This window comes from Lutra lutra, chromosome 1, assembly GCF_902655055.1.
Source record: "Lutra lutra chromosome 1, mLutLut1.2, whole genome shotgun sequence".
Classification (NCBI taxonomy): domain Eukaryota; kingdom Metazoa; phylum Chordata; class Mammalia; order Carnivora; family Mustelidae; genus Lutra; species Lutra lutra.
The window spans coordinates 14,758,801-14,781,060 of NC_062278.1; the positions used below are offsets into that span (position 1 = coordinate 14,758,801).

A 22,260-nucleotide genomic window follows, 5' to 3' on the forward strand; every position below is an offset into this window, starting at 1 on the left:
GCAGATTCCCTAAGGCCACTCGTGGCTTTCTCTTTTGCTAGTCTCCTAAGAATAAAGTTTCTGCTTTGTTCTTATTCTCAAATATTTCTCCTATTTTCTTGAAAAAGTTTTATGCATTAAATAAAGTAATTTTTTCTTTCAAGAATTTTTTTTTAACTGAGGAAATGATGGGATATTGTTTTCCAAGATCAATAAGGAAAGTGATAAGTATCAGAGGAAGTGCTGAATTGATATCCTATGTTTAATAACACAAGAAGATTCTCTAATGAAAATTAAATAACCACTGATTTAAATTAAACAACAGAAAAATATCTTTCTCAGATTTTGTAACTTGTTTTAATACCATTCTTGTCAACTAAATAACGTGCTTAAGCAATTTGTAAATGCAGGGGCATCTGGAGGGCTCAGTTGGTTGAGCCTCCAACTCTTGATTTCAGCTCAAGTTATGATCTCAGGGTCAGGAGGTCAAACCCCATACCAGGCTCCATGCTCAGCACAGAGTCTGCTTGGGATTCTCTCTCTCTCTCTCTCTCCCTTCCCTCTCTCTCTCTAAAATAAGTAAATAAAATCTTTTTAAAGAAAGAGAGTTTTTATTTTTTTTAAGACTTTATTTATTTATTTGACAGATAGAGATCACAATAGGCAGAGAGGCAGGCAGAGGGAGAGAGAGGAGGAAGCAGGCTCCCTGCCGAGCAGAGAGCCCGATTCGGGGCCCCATCCCAGAACCGTGAGATCATGACCTAGAGCCGAAGGCAGAGGCTTAACCCACTGAGCCACCCAGGTGCCCCCAAAAAAGAAAGAGTTTTATAATTGCCCTCAATATTCTATCTCAAAAAAATCTAAACTCTTCTTACTTTTAAGGCTCTCTAGTATTTACCCCAACCTCATTCCTTTACTGCATAAATCTTATTAAAATGTGTAAAAAATAAAGTTTTCAAAAGTTTAAAAATATGGCTTTTATGTCAATATAGAATGTAAACATATTTTAAAAGGTACTTAACCCATTTATGAGAGTTACTAGGTCAGGAAGGCTGGTTGCAATAGTATTTGAGGAAAGCCACACTGAGATAAGTTAAAGACAAAACTTTTAGTGTCCCAAGAGTAATAAAATGTAAGTTACCTTCTGTACAGAAATTATTTGCAATTTTATAGGAAAAAACCCTTAAGTTGGCATGTACTTTCACAAAGTTGGAGCCCTGACTAATAGTAAATACCAAATAAAACAAAGGTATAATCCCCTAAAAATAATCCTTGGTTGAGTCTGTTAAACAATGTTCCTATTTGGCATTGAAAGGGCATGTAGTTCTTATTTTGCCTTATTTCTAAGTAGTACAACTTGAAGTCTATAACAGCAGGGGCTTTACAATTCTTACCCACTCTTCTATGACTAGTGCACAGCAGAGTGAGCCAACACATAGTAGATGCTCACATAATATGCTGAAGCAAAAAATGAATCAATGAAACTGTCCTACTTTCTGTGCCTTTTTCTTACCTATTAATCTAAACAAGGACATCAATGCTCTATTGCACCTGATGCCTTCTTTTATATAAAATATTTGGTCATGTCCTATGAAATATCCTGAAATGTGAGACACAGATGATATAAAATAGTCATTTGGAAATGTCCTTCTTATGGCCTATCTATAACATAAGGAAAATTTTAAAGGAAAATAATTTATTTAAGATAATACATATTTCATTATGTGATTGGAACTTCCACACTAAAAGATATGAAATTAGATGCTTTCTTTTATACGTGGATTCCTGTCAATATGAGAGCTACAAAAATAGATTAATAGATTTGTGTCTCAAATTTCCTGACTACCATTGCCATGAACATTTTTAAAATGATGAACAGCTCTTAAAATAAGTTCCATGGGTGCCTGGGTGGCTCAGTTGGTTAAGCCACTGCCTTTGGCTTCAGCCATGATCCTGGAGTCCTGGGATCGAGCCCCATATTGGGCTTCCCCTGCTCTGCAGGGAGCCTGTTTCTCCCTCTCCCTCTGCCTCTCCCCCTGCTTGTGCTCTTTCTCTCTCTGTCAAATAAATAAAATCTTAAAAAAAAAAATAAGTCCAAACAAACAAAATTCAACCTACCCTTGAATTACTGGTTACAGCATTCCTGCATTTTTCATTGTTCTTTAAAAAAAAAAAATGTTTTTACTTAAAAGTGGAGTAGAGTTCTATGTCCATAATCATAAACAGGTTTTCTACACTATCCACAAAATCACTAGGAAATTGCATTAGATACAGGACAACACATCTTTGTGTAGGACTGGCTTTTAAGTCTTGTTTATACAAGATAAGCAGTAGGCTTCCATTGTTTAAATGCTGGCCAAGTTCTCAATTATTGTGGTGAACAAATTTCACTCCCTTCAAACACACACACACCTTTACAAGAATGCTCCTGAGATGGTATTGCTCCAATTCAGCCCACTGGCGGAGGGATATCTCACCCATTTTTAAAGGGCCTATTTGAAGCAACTTCATGAGTATTTACCAGTGATCCCTGTGGACATTATCTTCTCATTTCTTCAATACTTGACAACTTTTAAAGTTTGTACCTGTGGTGTAGTGAACAAGAGTGTGTACTTGGCAATCTCCTTGTCTGGGTTTCTATCTCAGACACCTTCTGTGTCCTTGGGCATCTCACCTAGCCTCTCCATGTTTCCATTTTCCACCATCTGTAAAAAAGTGAATGAATTTGGTAGCCATCTCACTGGGTTGTTGTAGGGAGAAAATTCATGTCAGTTGCAAGATTAAATATTGTTTAATTCTGTAATTCTTTAGTACCCATTCGGTAGTTTTCTAATTAGTACCAAGGTATTACCAGACCGGTTTCTTAAAGTAGACGGTAAGCTCTTTAAGGTGGAATTTTTTTTTTTTTTTTTTGTAAAAAAAGGCAGACTGCCATATGCAGCACCTCATTTGGTTGTGTCCAGAGTCTTGTTACAAATGGACCTTGAGAGCTTGTTTGGAGGTTCTAGCAGGGGAGCAACTACTCCTATACTGTTGACCCAGGAATAGTCCCCCCCCAAGGGGGCAGACCCTTCAGTTTTAGAAGACATGCACATGAAGGGGTTAGGGAGGAAGGGACACCCCCTAGCTAACAAGATCAGCCTAATCAACCTTGGTGACCAATGGGATGACAGATGTCACAGCAAGATCACCCTGAGGGTGGAGCATTTGAACAAGGGTGAATAAACTGCTGATAATGGATACATATGTATTTGTTAATTATGCATATTTAGTTTGAGCCATTGCTGGGCCATAGTATCAAGACAACAAAACTCTTGAAAATGAGTTGGAATTGCAAAGCATACTACGAATATCCCCACAAAAGAATTATTAATTCAATGAAGAGTGGTTAAAAGCAGAGGACACTAAAAACATTTTTCTTGTTACCCAAGTCACTGAGCTGCTCTATATTCTCATTTTCCCACAACCAACTACAGGTGTAACCCGTGTTCCTGCCCTCTCTCTTGGGAATGCTGTAAGGTTAGATAATGTGTATAAAGCTTTTGTTCCTCAGGCCACAGTACAATTATCTGTCCTCTTATTAAAATTTTTCTGTCCCGTGACATTAGTCATTATAAAGGGTCTTAGTGAATCATATCCTCCTATGGATTTTCTGTGCCAGAGGAAGGTGTGTCTATCTCTTTTTTCTTAACCACTAAACACTACAAAATATTCACTACCTTATTATATAGTTGAGCAGTATTACATAAAATTTCAAGTGTTCTCACCCTCAGCTTTTATGATCCTCATTAAAAAGTTCAGGGGAAAGCACTGAATTCAGATGGTGGAGAGCCTTGTTTTTTTTTTTGTTTTTTTTTTTTAAAGATTTTATTTATTTATTTGACAGAGAGATCACAAGCAGGCAGAGAGGCAGGCAGAGAGAGAGGAGGAAGCAGGCTCCCTGCTGAGCAGAGAGCCCGATGTGGGGCTCGATCCCAGGACTCTGAGATCATGACCTGAGCCGAAGGCAGCGGCTTAACCCACTGAGCCACCCAGGCTCCCCAAGAGCCTTGGTTTTATATTTTCATCTTTCACGGTGAAACATTAACCTTCAAATTAACCATGGAAGAACCTGACAATTTTCCATCTCTATGCAATTAAATTTGTAATTAACTGTCAATTGTTACTGATTTTTAATTTGTTTTTTTAAGATAAATCCATACATTTTTAAGGCTAATGGAGCACTTAACTCCAATTTAATTAAATGCAACAAACTTATGGTAGCAGATGGAATTGTAAAATGTGGCTCTGAGGCCACCCTGTCTGAACTTGATCCTTGGTTTTACATTGGCTGGATGACATCCCACCTTAGTTTGCCATATCTGATATGCTTTCCTGAAAGATGGAGATGAGCATAATGCCAACCCTCTGGGGTTATTTTGAGTCTTAATGAAGGTAAGTGATAATGCAGATCACACGGGTGATGATACATATCTGTGTGGCATAGCTCCTTGCTAAACAAAGTGTTAGCCATGATTCTTCATGCCAGTGGCTTGTGCTGTGCAATGAGGGATGTTCAGGAGCATCCCTGCCCTAGATGTCAGAAGGATCTCCACAGTGTGAACAAAATGTCTCCAGGTAGTGCCAAATGTCCCCTGGGGAAAAATGTTGAGAACCATTGATTTATAATGTAAAAGTTTTATGGGGAGAAGGTGGAGTCTTTATGAAATGACATTGCCCCTGCAGTCCAGAGGCATACAATCCAAGGTGGGGAGAAGTAACTCATTTGAACTGAGATATGTCAGAGCTTGAAGTCAGGCTCTGAACATTGTCCGCTGTCTCTGGTTGCCTCATTTCCTCATTTGCAAAACGTAGGTAACTGTTAGAACTAAGCAGATAGTTCAGATAGTTGGAGGCAAAATAAATGCATAAAAATTAATGGTTTCTTACATACAATTTCAGATTATAATAAAAGACCCAAATTATAACAAATGTATAAAACACCTAGAAATAAAATCAACAAAATATAACACCCCAAATCAAGTGAGACACCATAATTACTAAAAAAATATAAGTTAGAAAACTAGTATGAAACTTTAATCTTATAAGACTGTTGACTGTTCTTAATATAATAATATATTATCTTAATATAATATCTTATATCTTAATATATAATTATATAATAATATAATATCTTAATATAATAATAATAGCATTCACATATTTCCTAACAGAATCCTTTTGAAGTTCATCTGAGAAAAACCAAAAGTTTTTAAAAAGCAGACAAAAGTTTTTTTAAATTACAATAACTAAAAGATTATGTATTGATGTGAAGTTAGACTAAAAAGAAATCCAGCACATTTACAAAAGCAGACAAAAATATGAATATATTTCTAGCAACTTATAGAACCCATGAGGCAGAATAGAAAATCCAGAAACTATGAGTATACTTTTAATAAAATAGTCCAAAAATATTTCTTGAATTCATACAATCTTCCTGGCATTGATCTAAATACTGGGGGTATATAAGTACATAAAACGGAATATGTCCTTATTCTCTTAGTTTACTTAGACAGAAAGACAATAAAAAAATCAACTCATAGATTCATATTATAATGTTTACTAATGATAAGTGATTATAAAGAAATAATAAAGAAGGATAAAAATAACAGAGTGATAGAGAAGTTCTAGTTTAGATAGAATGGTCACTGGTCAAGGAAGTCTCTCAATAGGTAACAATTGATCTTAAAAAAGCAGGTGGGGGGGCACCTGGGTGGCTCAGTTTGTTAAGCGACTGCCTTCAGCTCAGGTCATGATCCTGGAGTCCCGGGATCGAGTCCCGCATCAGGTTTCCAGCTCCACAGGGAGTCTGCTTCTCCCCCTGACCTTCTCCCCCTCTCATTCTCTCTCTCTTTCAAATAAATAAATAAAATCTTAAAAAAAAAAAAAAAAAACAGGTGGGAACGTCTGCTCATAAAAGAAGGGAAATAGCATGGAGGGTTCTCAGGCCAAAGCAGTGGAGCTTAAGTCAAAGGAACTAGGGACCGTATATTGTAGGGATGCTGGATTTTATTCTAAGTGTGATGGAAAGCCATGGGAAGAAGCAGGAGACATAAACAGTAACAGACAAAATGGCAGGAATAAGACTGATTAGAAAATAACTTCAGTAGTGTGGTAGGTTGGGCCATGATATTTATGGTGAAGAAGGTGAGAAGTAGTTGAACTTGGGATTTGAAGGTAGAACATGAAGAATCCTGATGGACTGCATGTTGGCTGTGAAGCAGAGATGTGAGTTAAGGATGCCTTGAAGATTTGGTGTAAGAAACTGGGCATGTAGCGATTGTTTTTACTGAGATAGGGAAGAAATAATTTGGGGGAAGTTTTGGTAATCAAGAGTTCGGTCATGGACAAATTATGCTTGAGATTATTGGACACAATGTGGGGAAATATCCAACGAGCTGTTAGACAGATGAGACCGGAGTTCAAGGGAGCGGCGACAACTAGAGATAAAAAATTGGAGATAGCTTTCCAACCCCAAGCTGGATTAAGTCACGGAGAGTGTGCCTATGGAGGAAGAGGTATGGAGACCCAAGGCACTGGGTGAGCCAAGCATAGGACAATGTGATATAGTATGTCTATGTTTTTTCTATTGTTGTTGTAACAAATTACCACAGACTTGTGATTTTAAACTTCACAAATTTTTATTTTATAGTTCCAGAGGTAAGAGATCCAAAATGGGTCCCACTGGACAAAATCAAACTATTAAGTGGGCCAGGTTCTTCTGAGAGTTTTTTGTTTGTTTGTTTGTTTGTTTTACAGAACCTCTATAAAGAGAATCTGTTTCTTTGACTTTTCCAATTTCTAGAAGTTGGCTCAACTTCTGCTCTCCATCTCGAAAGTCAGCAACATCTGGCACTTCTTCACATGCGGCCATCCCTCTGAGTCTTCCTCTTCTGCTTCCCACTCTTCAAGATCCTCTTGATTGTCAGGAGCCTATCTGTGTGATCCAGGATAATCTCCCAGTCTTAAATTCATCTACAATCACCTAAGTTCATCTACAAACTTAAATCCTCTTTTCCATGTAACTGAACATATTTACAGGTTCCAAGTATTAGGAGGTAAACATCTGTGGGGACCGTTATTCTCCTTCCTACAATATGTAATAGAGGTAGCATATATTTAAAAAATGAGAAAATAAAATAATCTTTTTATTCAATAAAAGATGTAGATATAACTGGCTAAATATATGAAAAAATAACTAGAGTGAACTCCTCATCGTACATCATGTATTGATTTAATGATCAATGTATTAAAATTTCCTTGTAAAAATTAGGATCTTCTTGAGAACTGGAACAATTTATGGAAAAGCATACTGAGGAACTTAAAAAAGAAAGCATAAAGGAAAGTATTAAGTGACTTGTGGCACACTGGCGTTGTATGAAGTACAATGTACAGCACAGCAAAGCAGAGGTAAAATTTAAAGGCAGGCAACACACAAACCTATAACACAAATACAGAATCCATAGTGTTATTTTTAATATATAAAGTTACTACATATTCTCTAAGTTAACTAGGATTTTTATTTCCTTATAAGCACAGCAAAAGATGCAAGCCCTTTAAAAGTCTAGCAGCCCTTTTTAAAAAAAGTTTTATTTAAATTCCAGTTAGTTGGGGCACCCACTTGGTTCAGTTGGTTCAGCGTAGAACTCCTGGTTTCAGCTCAGGTCATGATCTCAGGGTCATGAGAGTGAGTCCAGAGTGGAGATCCACACTCAGTATGGAATCTGCTTGAGAATTCTCTCCCTCTCCTTTTGCCCTCTCCTCCAACCAGCATGCATGGGCACCTGTGCATGCACTCTCTCTCTCTAAAATAAATAAAGAAAATCTTTAAATTCCAGTTAGTTAACATACAGTATAGTATTAGTTTCGGGTGTACAATATATTCAGGGCTTCCATACATCACCAGGTGCTCATCACAGCAAGTACACTCCTTAATACCCATTACCTATCTAACCCATTCCCCAATCCACCCACCTTCTGGTAACCATCAGTTTGTTCTCTATAGTTTAGAGATTATTTTTCCCCCTTTGCCTATTTGTGTTGTCTCTTAAATTCCACGTATGAGTGAAACTGTATGATATTTGTCTACCTCTGACTAACCTATTTCCTTAGCATAAGATGTTCTAGCTCTATCCATGTCATCACAGATGACAAGATTTCATTCTTTGGGGGTGCCTGGGTGGCTCAGTTGGTTAAGCTCATGTCATGATCCCAGCGTCCTGCTGGGATCCCCTGCTCAGTGGGGAGAAGCAGGCTCCCTCTATGTCTGCCCCTCCCCTCTATTCCTGTGCTCTCTCTTTCTCAAATAAATACATAAAATCTTTTAAAAAAAGATTTCATTCTTTTTATGGCTGAGTAATAGTCCATTGTGTGTGTTTTATTTCCTTATAAGCAAGGCTAATTATTTTATTTCCTTATAAGCAGAGGAGTTATTTATCTTCTTACTCTTTCACTTTTTTATCCATTCATTAGTCGATGGACACTTGAGCCATTTCTGTATCTTAGCTATTCTACAACATTTTACAACAATGCTGCTATAAACATCAGGGTGCATGTATCCCTTTGAATTAGTATTTTTGTGTTTTTGGATAAATACCTAGTCATGCAATTGGTGGACTGTAGAGTAGTTCTATTTTTAAGTTTTTGCGGAACATCCATGCTGCTTTCCACAGTAGCTGCACCAGTTTGCATTCCCACTAACAGAGCAAGAGGGTTCTCTTTTTTCCATATCCTCACCAATACCTGTTGTTTATTGTGTTGTTGATTTTAGCCATTCTGACAGGTGTGGAAATAATTTTTAAAACTTATGTACCAAAACAAAAATGATCAAAGAAAATAAATAGATAATTGCTAAAAATGTCCATGTGAAGTATAATATAATGGACTATTTAGTTTATCTGAAAGGAATGTTATAAAAATAAGTACTAAATGAATATATTTTGACCAAGTTTTGATTATAAAATAAAAGGTATACAGAAAACATTTACTATATGCAATACATTAACCAATTTGTGTTAATGATTTTATGTAATCCCTTTATACAGAGGAGAAAACTGAGCGTTTGGAGAAAACTCTTGGTATTCTTTAAACTGTTATCCATAAAAACCTGAGAGTCTCCAAAATATTTAGAGAGACACATTTGCTCAATGAGAGTTTTTAGTTATGTTGGATTATCTGGATGACAATTATACTTGTCTCCTGTCCTATCATTGACACGTGTGATCACCTAAAGTGAAAATGTTGAACATATAATGTGCTTGATCTCACTTCTTTCCAGTTGGCTTGTTCAAATTTTAAAGTAAGAATATTTGGGGGCTCGCTCCACAGTTTGGCGATTGTGGACATTGCTGCTGAGTGAAGTAAGTCAAGCAGAGAAAGTCAATTATCATATGGTTTCACTTACTTGTGGAGCATAAGGAATAACATGAAGGACATTGGGAGATGGAGAGGAGAAGTGAGTTGGGGGAAACTGGAGAGGGAGATGAAACCATGAGAGACTGTGGACTCTGAGAAACAAACGGAGGGTTTTGGAAGTGAGGGGATGGGGGGATGGGTGAGTCTTGTGGTGGGTATTAAGGAGGACACATATTGCATGGAGCACTGGGTGTGGTGCACAAACAATGAATCTTGGAACACTGAAAAAATAAAACAAAGTTAAGATGTTAAAAAAATTAATAAATAAAAATAAAAAAATAAAAAAGAATATTTGGGGATGCCTGGGTGGCTCAGTCATTTAAATGTTGACTCTTGATTTCTGCTCAGGTTATGATCTCAGGGTCATGGGATTAAGCCTCATATCTACCTCTGTGCGCAGCAGGGATCTGCTTGTCCATGTCCCTCTACCCAACCTCCCCCACTCATGTAAACTCTCTTCCTCTCTCTCTAATAAATAAAATATTTTTAAAAATTAAAGTAAGAATATTTAGTCTGCATAACAGTTACTAGTTGATTTTTTTTACTACTTATACAGGTATAATTATGTTTTGCAGTGATAGTTTTCAATTAAATAAATTCAAAATTAGTCTTTAGTTTCTTTTTTTTAATTTTTAATTTTTTAAATTTCTTTTCAGTGTACCAGAATTTATTGTTTATGCACCACACCCAGTGCTCCATGCAATACATGCCTTCCATAATACCCACCACCAGGCTTACCCAACTTCTTACCCACTGTCCCTTCAAAACCCTCAAATTGTTTTTCAGAGTCCCTAGTCTCTCATGGTTCATATTTCCCCTCCAATTTCCCTCAACTCCCTTCTCCTCTCCATCTCCCCATGTCCTCCATGTTATTTCTTATGCTCCACAAATAAGTGAAACCATATGATGATTGACTCTCTCTGCTTGACATATTTCACTCAGCATAATCTCTCCCAGTCCCATCCATGTTGATACAAAAGTTGGGCATTCATCCTTTCGGATGGAGGCATAATACTCCATAGTGTATATGGACCACATCTTCCTTATCCATTCATCCATTGAAGGGCATCTTGGTTCTTTCCACAGTTTGGTGACAGTGGCCATTGCTGCTATGAACATTGGGGTATAGATGGCCTTTCTTTTCACTAATCTGTATCTTTGGGGTAAATACCCAGTAGTGCAATTGCAGGGTCATAGGGAAGCTCTATTTTTAATTTCTTAAGGAATATCCACACTGTTTTCCAAAGTGGCTGTCCCAACTTGCATTCCCACCAATAGTGTAAGAGGGTTCCCTTTCTCCACATCCTCTCCAACACACATTGTTTACTGTCTTGTTAATTTTGGCCATTCTAACTGGTGTAAGATGGTATCTCACTGTGGGGTTTTTTTTTCATAATATATAGTTACTTTATTAATTGATACCTCCACTAAAATGTAAGCCCATGAGAATGAGCATTTTTGTTCTGATTTCCTCCCTATTATGGGAGAAGACCATTTTGCATCCATTTACAGATTCATTTATATTTGATTGCTAAATGTGCCTGTTCTTAGGCTCTACCTTTGAACTGGTTTAACATCTGCTTGGCTCTTCATTAATGAGTTAAATAAAATACTTAATATATGCTCATTTTATATCTATATATGAAACTCCTAATTTTACCTTCTTTTGGTAAGTTATTGTTTCTTAATTTATTTTTTTAAAGATTTATTTATTTTATTTTATTTTTTTCTATTTATTTTTTATTGTTTTTAATCATTTTCTTAAATTTATTTGCAGCATAACAGTATTCATTGTTTTTGTACCACACCCAGTGCTCCATGCAGTCCGTGCCCTCTCTAATACCCACCACCGGGTTCCCCCAACCTCCCTCCCCCTCACCTCTTCAAACCCTTCAGATTGTTTTTCAGAGTCCATAGTCTCTCATTGTTCACCTCCCCTTCCAATTTCCCCCAACTGCCTTCTCCTAACTCCCCATGTCCTCCATGCTATTTGTTATGCTCCACAAATAAGTGAAACCATATGATAATTGACTCTCTCTGCTTGACTTATTTCACTCAGCATAATCTCTTCCAGTCCCGTCCATGTTGCTACAAAAGTTGGGTATTCATCCTTTCTGATGGAGGCACTGTGGTTTTGATTTGAATCTCCCTGATGGATAGTGATGATGAACATTTTTTTTCATGAGTCTAATAGCCATTTGTATGTCTTCATTAGAGATGTGTCTGTTCATGTCTTCTGCTCATTTTTTGATGTGATTATCTGTTTTGTGTGTGTTGAGTTTGAGAAGTTCTTTATAGATCCTGGATATCAGTCCTTTGTCTGTGCTGTCATTTGCAAATATCTTCTCCCATTCCATGGGTTTCCTTTTCTTTGTTGACTCTTTCCTTTGCTGTGCAGAAGCTTTTGATCTTGATGAAGTCCCAAAAGTTCATTTTCTCTTTTGTTTCCTTTGCCTTTGGAGACATATCTTGAAAGACATTGCTGTGGCTGATATCGAAGAGGTTACTGCCTATGTTCTCCTCTATGATTCTGATGGATTCCTGCCTCACATTGAAGTATTTTATCCGTTTTGAGTTTATCTTTGTGTATGGTATAAGAGAATGGTCAAGTTTCATTCTTCTATGGGTAGCTGTACAATTTTCCCAGCACCATTTATTGAAGAGACTGTCTTTTTTCCACTGTATGTTCTTTCCTGCTTTGTCAAAGATTTTTTGACCATAGAGTTGAGGGTCCATATCTGGGCTCTCTACTCTGTTCCACTGGTCTATGTGTCTGTTTTTATGCCAGTACCATGCTGTCTTGGTGATCACAGCTTTGTAGTAAAGCTTGATATCAGGCAACATGATGCTGCCAGTTTTGTTTTTCTTTTTCAACATTTCCTTAGCAATTCAGGGTCTCTTCTGATTCCATACAAATTTTAGGATTGTTTTCTCCAGCTCTTTGAAAAATGCCGGTGGAATTTTGATCGGAATTGCATTGAAAGTATAGGTTGTTCATATAGCAAATTGAGACATTGGTTTGCTTTCATGAAAATGACATTGCACATTGACATAATTTTTAAAATACAGGTCAGATGTAGTCATGGCACATTGTACCTACAGAAAGTTCAAAGTCACAAATCTCGTTAGTGAGATATTGAATCCTTAAAATATACAGAGACACTCAGGCAATATCAAGTGAAAGAAAGAACTTGTTAAACTTTTCTCATATATGGGTCACATGTAATGAACAGATATGATTTTTGTACAACTCATTAAGTATAGAAGTAAATATGTAATAAAGATCAGTGCCTTTTAATTTGCCAGTATTTTACTTATGAGCAAGTTCTCAAACGTTTTGGCTTATCACAATATTGGATCAGCTGAAGAGCAATTTCATTGTTAAAATGAAAAAAAAATGACAGTGATAAATGGATGCTTCAGATAATGGTGCATCACCCTGGAAATCCAACAAATAAAAAATGACTAGTAGAGGACAAATTGTAAAAGTGTATCTTTCTGCTAGTAAATCTAAAAACCAAAATTTAGTTTCAAAAATTCAATACTATGTACCAAATCAAAGTAACATTGATCATTTAAATTTTATCAGTTGTGCAGTTTTATTTGTATTTAATTTATTGATTATTTTGGTTTTATGGTTTTTGTAAGAGCCATAAATATAAAAGTTTATACCATGTTTTATGTCTGAATGTAACTGAAGTAATATTATGATACAAATGGTTTTTTAAAAAACTTGTTCTTCAAAGGTATTTGAACATAATTCACCATTGAGAAGCACTATACAAATACTCCAGTGGAGGTAATTTTAATGATAATGGATAAATACTATGCCCTTACTTGCTTTTTAAAAAATAACATTGCCTAATTGCAGAAAGATAAGAGCAACGAATTCATCATTTTTATTTCAAAGCTTTTCACCACCTACTCACATAAGATGGAGTTTAACTAGAAATATAAAATATTTACACTCAAGATTCTTGTCAAGGAAAATAGCCTCAGATTCACTCTGGAGGCTCAAAAGCTCTATGGAGAGAAATAATATGAATGTAAAATTACCTTAAGGATATACAATCCGTCCATTCATATAGATCAGTGCCTTTCGGTCCCAGCCGCATACTAAAATCACCTAAGACACCTAAAACATACTGATGTCTGGGTCCCATCTTGAGCTATTCTGATTTAATTAGTTTGATGTGAGACCTGATATGTTTAATAACTTCTCTTGTATGATTCTAATTAAAAACCAAGACTGAAAACCACTGAAATAGAACTCTAAAGCAGTGCTTCTCATACCATCTGCCTGATGGTATCACAGAAGGTACATTTACAATATCAACTCTGCTATAACAAAACCTAACATAAATAATTCTGAAGCCAAAGCCCCACCCCAAGGCTCCTGGTTTAATGGGTCTGGGGTGGGGGCCCAAGCATTGGTATTGTTTCAAGGCTCCTGCAGGTGATTCTAATGTGTAGTCAGGCTGAGAACCACTGATCTAAGATCTGAACACCTGGACCACGTCATTTAGGCTCCTGTATAATAAGAACACCTGGGCAAATTTGTCTCCTCTATTTACCGTAAGGATGTTGTTCATTGTATTCCACAGTGAAAGACGTTCTTTCTGGTGTTAGAAGCAAGCAGAGTTATGCAACTCCTAAAGGCATGTCTTTGTTTTTATTGCTCAGACACTGCATTGCTGCTAAAAAGCTTAGAGGCAAGGGGCACCTGGGTGGCTCAGCCAGTTAAACAGCTGACTCGATTTCCACTCAAGTCCTGGTCTCAGGGCCCTGAAATTGAGCCCGGCGTCATGCTCTGCGCTCAGTGTAGAGTCTGCTTGAGATTCTTTCCTTCTGCCCCTCCTGCCCACTCTCTCTCTCCCAAGTAAATAAATAAAATCTTTAAAAAAAAAAAAAAAAACTAAAAAGCAAAACAAAACTTAGAGGCAAGTTCATGGCCAAGGCTTAGCAAATGTGGAACTATTCTGTGGAGAAACTTCATGCATTTTTTTTTTCTTAAAGATTTTATTTATTTATTTGACAGAGAGAGCGCATGCACAAGAGGATAGCAGGTGAAAAGCAGAGGGAGAGGGAGAAGCAGACTCGCTGCTGAGCAGGGAGCCCTGTGATGCTGGGCTAGATCTCAGCACCCTGGCATCATGACCTAAACAGAAGGCAGATGCTTAGCCGGATGAGCCACCCAGGAACTCCACTTCATGCACTTTTATCTTCTATTTTCTATTATTATTTTACCTTATCTCCCAAATCCTCATTTCCTTTTCATTAATCACAAGGCTCCTTGTTTTGTTGCCTACTTTGATAAGTCATTTTCAATTATTTCTGCAGCCATATGAGGTGGAAAAAATGAAGGCGAGAAGGAGGAGAGAGGACGATAAATTCAAACATCTCTAGAGCATATTCTCAACTTTCTGCAGAATCAAAAACACATACATTGAATACAGGTTTTCATTACCTGGTGTGAACTCAGATTTCTCTGATTGGTTTTGTACAATGAAACTAATGTATGGTTTCATACAACCTATTTTAAATACTGACATGTAAGCCTGAAGACAGTTGAAACTTGAGGTTGTAATGGAAAATAATAGGATAAATTTGATTGACTACATGGTGGTATTAAACCTAATTCAGTTGTTTTTTAGATTATCCCCAAATGCATTCCTGGAATAGGAAATTTTTTTTTTTTAAATGAGGTGTTTAAATTGTTATGTAGTATATTTCATTACATAAATCTACTCTTCAACTCTGGAGGGAAGTATTCATACTGTGAATTTATAATTTAAGAGGATATAATTAAATATTGATCCTTAAGTTAGAGGATAGCCTACCTAAATGAAACATTGTATTAATTCATTCATTCATTATTCATTCAAACAATATTTCTTATTTAGCAGACTACTACTGCCCTATTCTGAATCAGGCTCTCTCCTATGTACTGGGGATCTAATGGTAAACAAAATGCACCCAGTTTCTGTTCTCATAGGATTTACACTCTAGATGGGAACAGACTTTAATGAACATAAGTTGAAATGCATATTTATTTAGAATTAGTGAAAAAAGTGCTCTGGAGAAAAATACATAGTACTATGAAAGACTAAACCAATGGCAATGCTGGGGATGGAATTGGAGTCTGATATGATCTAATTCAGAACCAGTGTCTCTTGTGACTAAATTTGGATCCAAACCTGAAGGAGAATAAATGACTATTAGATGGGCAGTGTGAACAGGTCAGGGGAATTGGAAAGGTGCTTTCGGTAGAGAGAATAGCATTATATCTGAGTCATTAATAGCGTAGGAATCTCTCTCTACATGTGTGTATTCATGCATTTACTTCCATATAGCTTCAAATCCATCTAATAGACATCTAACTAAAACTTTTTCAATTCACTTGTACTTGTTAAAACTTGCATGGGCCACTGAGGGGAACAAGACATCATCTTTCAAAACAGACACATAATAAGTTGGGAGAATGTCTGAACATTTTTACATGTGTAACTCCTGAAAAGGGAGAAAAGTAAGGCAAGATGAGGATGCTTTGAGTGTCCTAATTTTCCATGCTCATCTAATGCTTCCACTCTGATTCCCAGGAAGCTGATGCTGCAGGTAAAACTTGGACACATTTTTACAGGGAGAAGTCTAAAGTCCTCAATCTAAATTAGATTTCTTAAGACCTCAGAACAAGTCCCAGGAGGACATGACAACAGAGTTAAGTCAGCAGTCTGTATTGTCAGATTCCTCTCCCTGATTGTGATCTGATCATAATTTGTGGACAGGATGAGGTTATAGAGCCTTACATATGTGCATAGGTCCAGATGGTTCCTGTGAGCTGTAAAACCTCTAATTCTCTATATTCTTTGCTGGGATGACTAACAGGCAACTCAGAGCTCCACATCTGAAATGTAAATCTTGATCCATTTCTAAAAGGTCATTCATCCTTCAAGGGTCTCCCACCTCAGTACAATCCTGCTCCTGCCAATGAAGACAGTCATCCCTGACTTGGTTCCCACTTCCAGTCCATCATCTACCCTCTCCAGTTATGACTCCCATCCACAGTGCAAATCCATCCACTCCTCCGCATCACCTGTATTCTGCCCACCTCCTTCATCTCCCATCTAGATGATAGCAATAACCTTCTAACTGGTTTCTTCATGTTTTTTTTTGTGCCTTTCCAATCCCCCCCCCCAAATGGTGATATCTTATTGTTTGGGGGGAATTTTCTAGTTTTTTGTTTGTTTGGTTTTGTTTGTGGTTTTGTCTTGTTTTGTTTTTGAGAGAGAGAGAGAGAGAGAGAATGGGTATGAGTGGGGACGGGCAGAGGGAGAAGGAGAGAGAGAATTCTAAGCAGGCCCCACACTCAGCCTGATGAAGGGCTTGACCTCACAACCCTGAGAGCATGACCTGAGCCAAAATTAAGAGTAGGAGGCTTAACCAACTGAGAAACCCAGGCACCCCTTATTTTTGTTTTCAACACTGACTGGCTCATTTCAGTTCTGTGCTTAAAATCTTTAATGGGCTTTGCATGGATCTCAAGAGATTATTAAATGGTTCACAAGGACCCACACATCTGGACTTTGTCTGCACTTGCAGCTTCATCTGCCCTCACCGCAACTCCCACACCCCTCATGCTCAAGGCCTTCTGTCTGTGTTAGTCCCAAGTTCTCTGCCCTCAGCGCATTCACCCACTGTCTCCCATGCTCAGAAGGCTCCTTATCTCACGCTTTACCTGATGACCTAATACTCAAGCTTCAGGTTATAGGTTAAGTATTATTTTGTCAGACAGACTTTCCTTTATCTCTTAATTAAAATTAAGGTCTCATCTCTTTATATTATCAATATATATACCTTATTTTTCTATACTTTGTGTTATTTTAATCTGCAGCTATATATCAATTTATAATTATATATATTTTCAATCACTTGTTTATTATTTACTATCACTAAAACATAAGGTCATGAAGGCACGGCAGGGAGTCACGGTCAGAAGATAAGTTTTATAGTTGAGTGGGAGCCAGCCCAAGAATTGGTCTTTTGCACCATGCTAAGGTATTTGGATTTTATCTTGGAGGAAGTGGAGAACTAGTGAAAGAATTTAAGCAAAGTGGTGGCATGTTCAGAATTTGATTCAGAAAGCTCTGTGTGGTCCCCAGTGCAATACCAATGATATAGGAGTAAGACCAGAGGGAAAGAGAGTAAACAAAATATCCCTGAATTGATTCAGATGAGAGTGATTGAAGGTGGAATAGCAATGTTATAACAAGAAGTATTTATCAAAGATTTTATTATTTATTTATTTATTATTTATTTATTTATTGTTTCTTTTAGAGAGAGAGAGGGCAAGGAGAAAGAGCAGAGGCAGGGGCAGATGGAGAGAGAATCTGAAGCAGACTCCAAGCTGAGTGGGGAGCCCAACCTGGCACTCGATCTCACCACCATGAGATCATGACCTGAGTCAAAACCAAAAGTTGGATGCTTAACTGACTGAGCATCCCAGTCGTCTCCAACAGGAAATACTTTGAATAAATTAGAATATGGTGTCAATCAATGGTTGGGTTTCCTGTGAAGCAATCTCTGAAGTGGAGGTTAGGGTGCACTTTTCTTACTATGAGTGCTCTTAGGATCAACACCTGAGGGAAGGAAGGGAAGGAAGAGTATTGGTATAAGGAGGAGTGAAGCTGTCTTACATAACCAGCTGATGGCTAAGGTATCAAACCAAGGCTGAAACAAGTCCTTCTCCAAAGCATTTGCTTTTTATTGCCTCAGTTAGAAGATGGTAGTTTCTTTCAGCCTCTACAGAAAAGCAAATGAGACAAGTGTATAAAAGTGTTATTTGAAGCAGGTAAGAATGTCTGTCAAATTTCTAAGAAGGTTTTAACATGGTGATGGAAAACAGACTTCCATGTTGGAGCAGTGGAAATGTAAGTGGATTACAAGGAAGAGAGAGAATTGTCAATGGAATAGGAGCCCCTGAGGAAGTAGAAGGGGTTAAGAGTCATGGAAAATTGGGAAGGTAAACAATATATCTTTTTAAATTTAAAGCAAGAAAGGAAAGCCAGTGTTGAGAATTGGCTTTGGCTGTGAGGGACCAAAAACAAAAGCTCCCACATTATTTATGTTTCTCAGATTATTCTTATAATCAGGATGTACCTCCATTTTCCAAGTAAACATTTGTTCTTTAATACAGACCAGATATTCTATCTCATTAAAAAATTTAAAAATTGGGAAAGAACAATAAGTTGGAAACTTCCAGGTTTGAAGATGGGATTTAAAGTGAGATAGAATGAGGAAGAGGAAATAGAACACAGACGAGGTGGTTGAAGGACAAGTCAGAGTAATGTTGGCAAATTCCTTCAGGTTGAGAATGGATAATCTTGTGTTTCAGAAAGCTAGAACAAAGGCAGAGAAAACCCTGCCTTCTGAGCTGGTGTTAAGAAACTATGAACTACACAGAAGCCATCTGTTTCCTCAATGATTCACATTCCTCAAAGAAGGAGTTCTCACTTGGTCTAGAATGGTATTAAAGTAGCAGCAACAATAAAGATAAGTGATTGATAGAAAATAGGTAGATAGATCACCCATCTTAAAAACTCAATGGCTTCCATATTTCCTATTCAATTAATGGGCTCTTTAAATCTGGATTGTATTGGACCTTCCATTGACTCTTGGACTGTGGATGACTAAGATGGTGGACCTGTTGCAAACCGCAATGTCTCCCAGCTGGAATATACATGGTGTGCTCCTTTTTGAATAGTTTTCATTCCTGAAATGGATTCCTTGTGATAGAATATGAAAGAAAATGGGGAAAGGTCCACACTTCCCACACTAAGCACCTGTGGTCTCTGGGCTGTGACGGAGAAGTGGCTGTCAAGGATGACAACTTGATTCTTGAACTTTGAAACTGCTTCAGTTGAATTTTGCTTCCTTTGCAAATTATTTATAAAACTACTGAAAGGTAGAATTAATTTCAGGCTCAATCCCATTCATATGAAAAGGCTTGAAAAAGCATCTCTCCCTCTCCCTTTTGAGTTGATTAGTCAGGGGCATAAGCATGGTAAGATAGAGACTGGATTTATTTCTAGATCATTACCACATAGCTAGCCTAGCCAAGCACTCTGAAGACCTCACATTCTGCATTTGGCAAATGAGAGACTTAAGCCTGATAACTTTGAAAATACCTTCTATTTCTAAAAGGTTTTCTATTATCAGAAATTAAGTGATTGCATAGCTAGTCCAAAGAGCCACTTTTAATTGTTCTACAAAGTGAAGTATGCATTTGCAGCATTGATAAATGTGATACATTTCAAGTTGCCATTGAACAAACAGCTAATGGAAGTTTATATACGAGACATTTTTTCACCTGGAGACAAAGTGTTACTTAACAAATATAATAATTACCAGTAAATTCAATCATAAGGACTGCTTCTTTTTGCTGTTCTTTTATGGATCTTAAGAATAAACTGAAATCTTGGGGTATCTGGATGGCTAAGTCAGTTAAGCATCTGCCTTCAGCTCAGGTCATGATCTCAGGGTCCTAGGATTGAGCCCCACGTCAGGCTTCCTGCTCAGTGGGGGAGCCTGCTTCTCTCTCTTCCTCTGTTCCTTCCCTCATGCTCATGCTCATATACTCTTTCTCTCAAATAAATAAATAAAATCTTTAAAAAAAAGAATAAACTGAAATCTGAATTTTTTTAGGACTCTTCATTTTATAAAGCATCAGTGTTTATAGCAGACATCTTAAAACTAATACCTAAACATTGCTTCATATCCAGAAGTCTTTTTAAAACTAGAATTGACTAACCTCACTAAAGAAAAGTGGCTAAGATTAGAAGAAAGCAATAGATCATCCAAAGTACACAGTGTTTCTCAATTACTCTCCAAAGAACTAGCCAGGTTTTGGTGCTGTCTCCAGTGGTGACTTAATATATATATTTATGCCCTTTTTTTTTTTTCAGAGTGCTTTTCCAACAGGAAGTTTTCAACTCTGTAATTAGCAATCTACAATGGGAGCTCTGACACTTAATTACAACACTGCTAAGACAATAATAATAAGAGGAATACCAAAGTTAAATGCAGTATTTCTTGACACACCTCTGGCTACCTTCTTATTGGCTGGGAAACAATTATATATGACTAGTAAATAATCCATACAGAGATGAATGTCTGTGTAGAAAGGCAGCATGCATTTACAACAGGTACTTCTAGTCAGGCCAAGTTCACTCACTGCTGCTGATTTCAGCTAAAGCGTTATGGGCAGTAACCGTGGAGAACCTCTTCAGAGATTGCTGTAGACTCAGAGGCCTCGTCCAAGTTCAGGATTTCGAGCAGCTTCTACCCTTCCAGATTGGCTCAGTCTTCAAAGGAGAGGCGATGGCATTTTATCCCCTGCAGATTGCTGGTCTGGTTCTTGGGTTCCTTGGCGTGGTTGGGACTCTTGCCACAACCCTTCTGCCTCAGTGGAGGGTGTCAGCTTTTATTGGCAGCAACATTATTGTTTTTGAAAGGCTCTGGGAAGGGCTTTGGATGAACTGCATTCGACAAGCCAAGGTCCGGTTGCAGTGCAAATTCTACAGTTCTTTGTTGGCGCTCCCACCCGTCCTAGAAGCAGCACGCGCCCTCATGTGTGTGGCAGTTGCTCTCTCCTTCGTTGCTCTGATCCTTGGCATCTGTGGCATGAAGCAGATCCAGTGCACGGGCTCTAACGAGAAGGCCAAAGCGTACCTTCTGGGGACTTCGGGGATCCTCTTCATCCTGACTGGCATCTTTGTTCTGATTCCTGTGTGCTGGACAGCCAACATCATCATCAGGGATTTCTACAACCCAGCCATCCACGTGGGTCAGAAACGAGAGCTGGGAGCAGCCCTTTTCCTTGGCTGGGCGAGCACCGCCGTCCTCTTCATTGCAGGGGGTCTGCTCTGTGGGTTCTGCTGTTGCAACAGAAAGAAGCAAAGACACAGATATCCAGCCCCTGGGTATTGTGTGCCACACACAGAGAAGCGAAGGAACGTGACAATGTTTAGTAAGACTTCCACCAGTTATGTCTAATACCTGCTTTTGGCTCAAACTCTGGATTACAATCAAAGTGTTTTATAGAGTCCTGCCAGACACTGTAAGTACGTCAGGCATGAGAACTTGCTTTATGGCTGCATTTAAATTGAGATGAAAGTATAAAGGATATATAGATTGTACTCTGTCACTTGTGTTAGGAATAGAAATGACTTGCTTTGGGCATTCTGATCTCATGTGTATTAAATGCATTTGTACACACATAATCCCCATTCCAATTTGAGTAGTCAGAAATCAAGCATATCCACATCCTTAGTATAATGGCAACTACTGTTTTTTGACAATCATATATCACCTGTTATGAAATGCAAATTTTATTGCAATTGATAACACATATCAATAAAACATATTCTAAAACATAACCTATTTTTCCTCCAAAATTATTTCTTATACTAATACAGTAACAATTTTCTTTTTTAAACAATTACTCTGAAAAATAATAGATCTCAAATAAGGATTTTTAATTAAATTTATCAAAATATAGAAATGCCCATCTAATAAAAACATTTGGTATTCCTTTTGGAAATTCAAATGCACTAGCAAGGAAACACTTTCAGGGGAAAAAAGGGCACTGATTTCTCCTAGGTAATTTATGATGATGATTATTTAAAGCACCTAATTTATACAGTTAAACTTCCCTGGAATTATATATTCAAAGGAAAATAATTGATAAATGAAAAGTAATATGTTTCATAAGTTATAATTTACACCTACAACAAACAGGAGCTATCTATCTGTTTTGATAAGGCACATCAA

General features: G+C 37.5%; 1 protein-coding gene across 1 annotated transcript; it reads left to right on the forward strand.

The window, feature by feature from the left end:
* Positions 1-20,808: 20,808 nt before the first annotated feature.
* CLDN17 (claudin 17) lies at positions 20,809-21,483 on the forward strand. The gene has a single exon (XM_047690594.1). The coding sequence runs from the start codon at positions 20,809-20,811 to the stop codon at positions 21,481-21,483; it is 675 nt and encodes a 224-aa protein (XP_047546550.1).
* Positions 21,484-22,260: the final 777 nt, after the last annotated feature.

Coding starts and splice junctions, on each gene's coding strand:
- CLDN17 (XM_047690594.1), top strand. CDS start 20,809: ATGGCATTTTATCCCCTGCAGATTGCTGGTCTGGTTCTTGGGTTCCTT.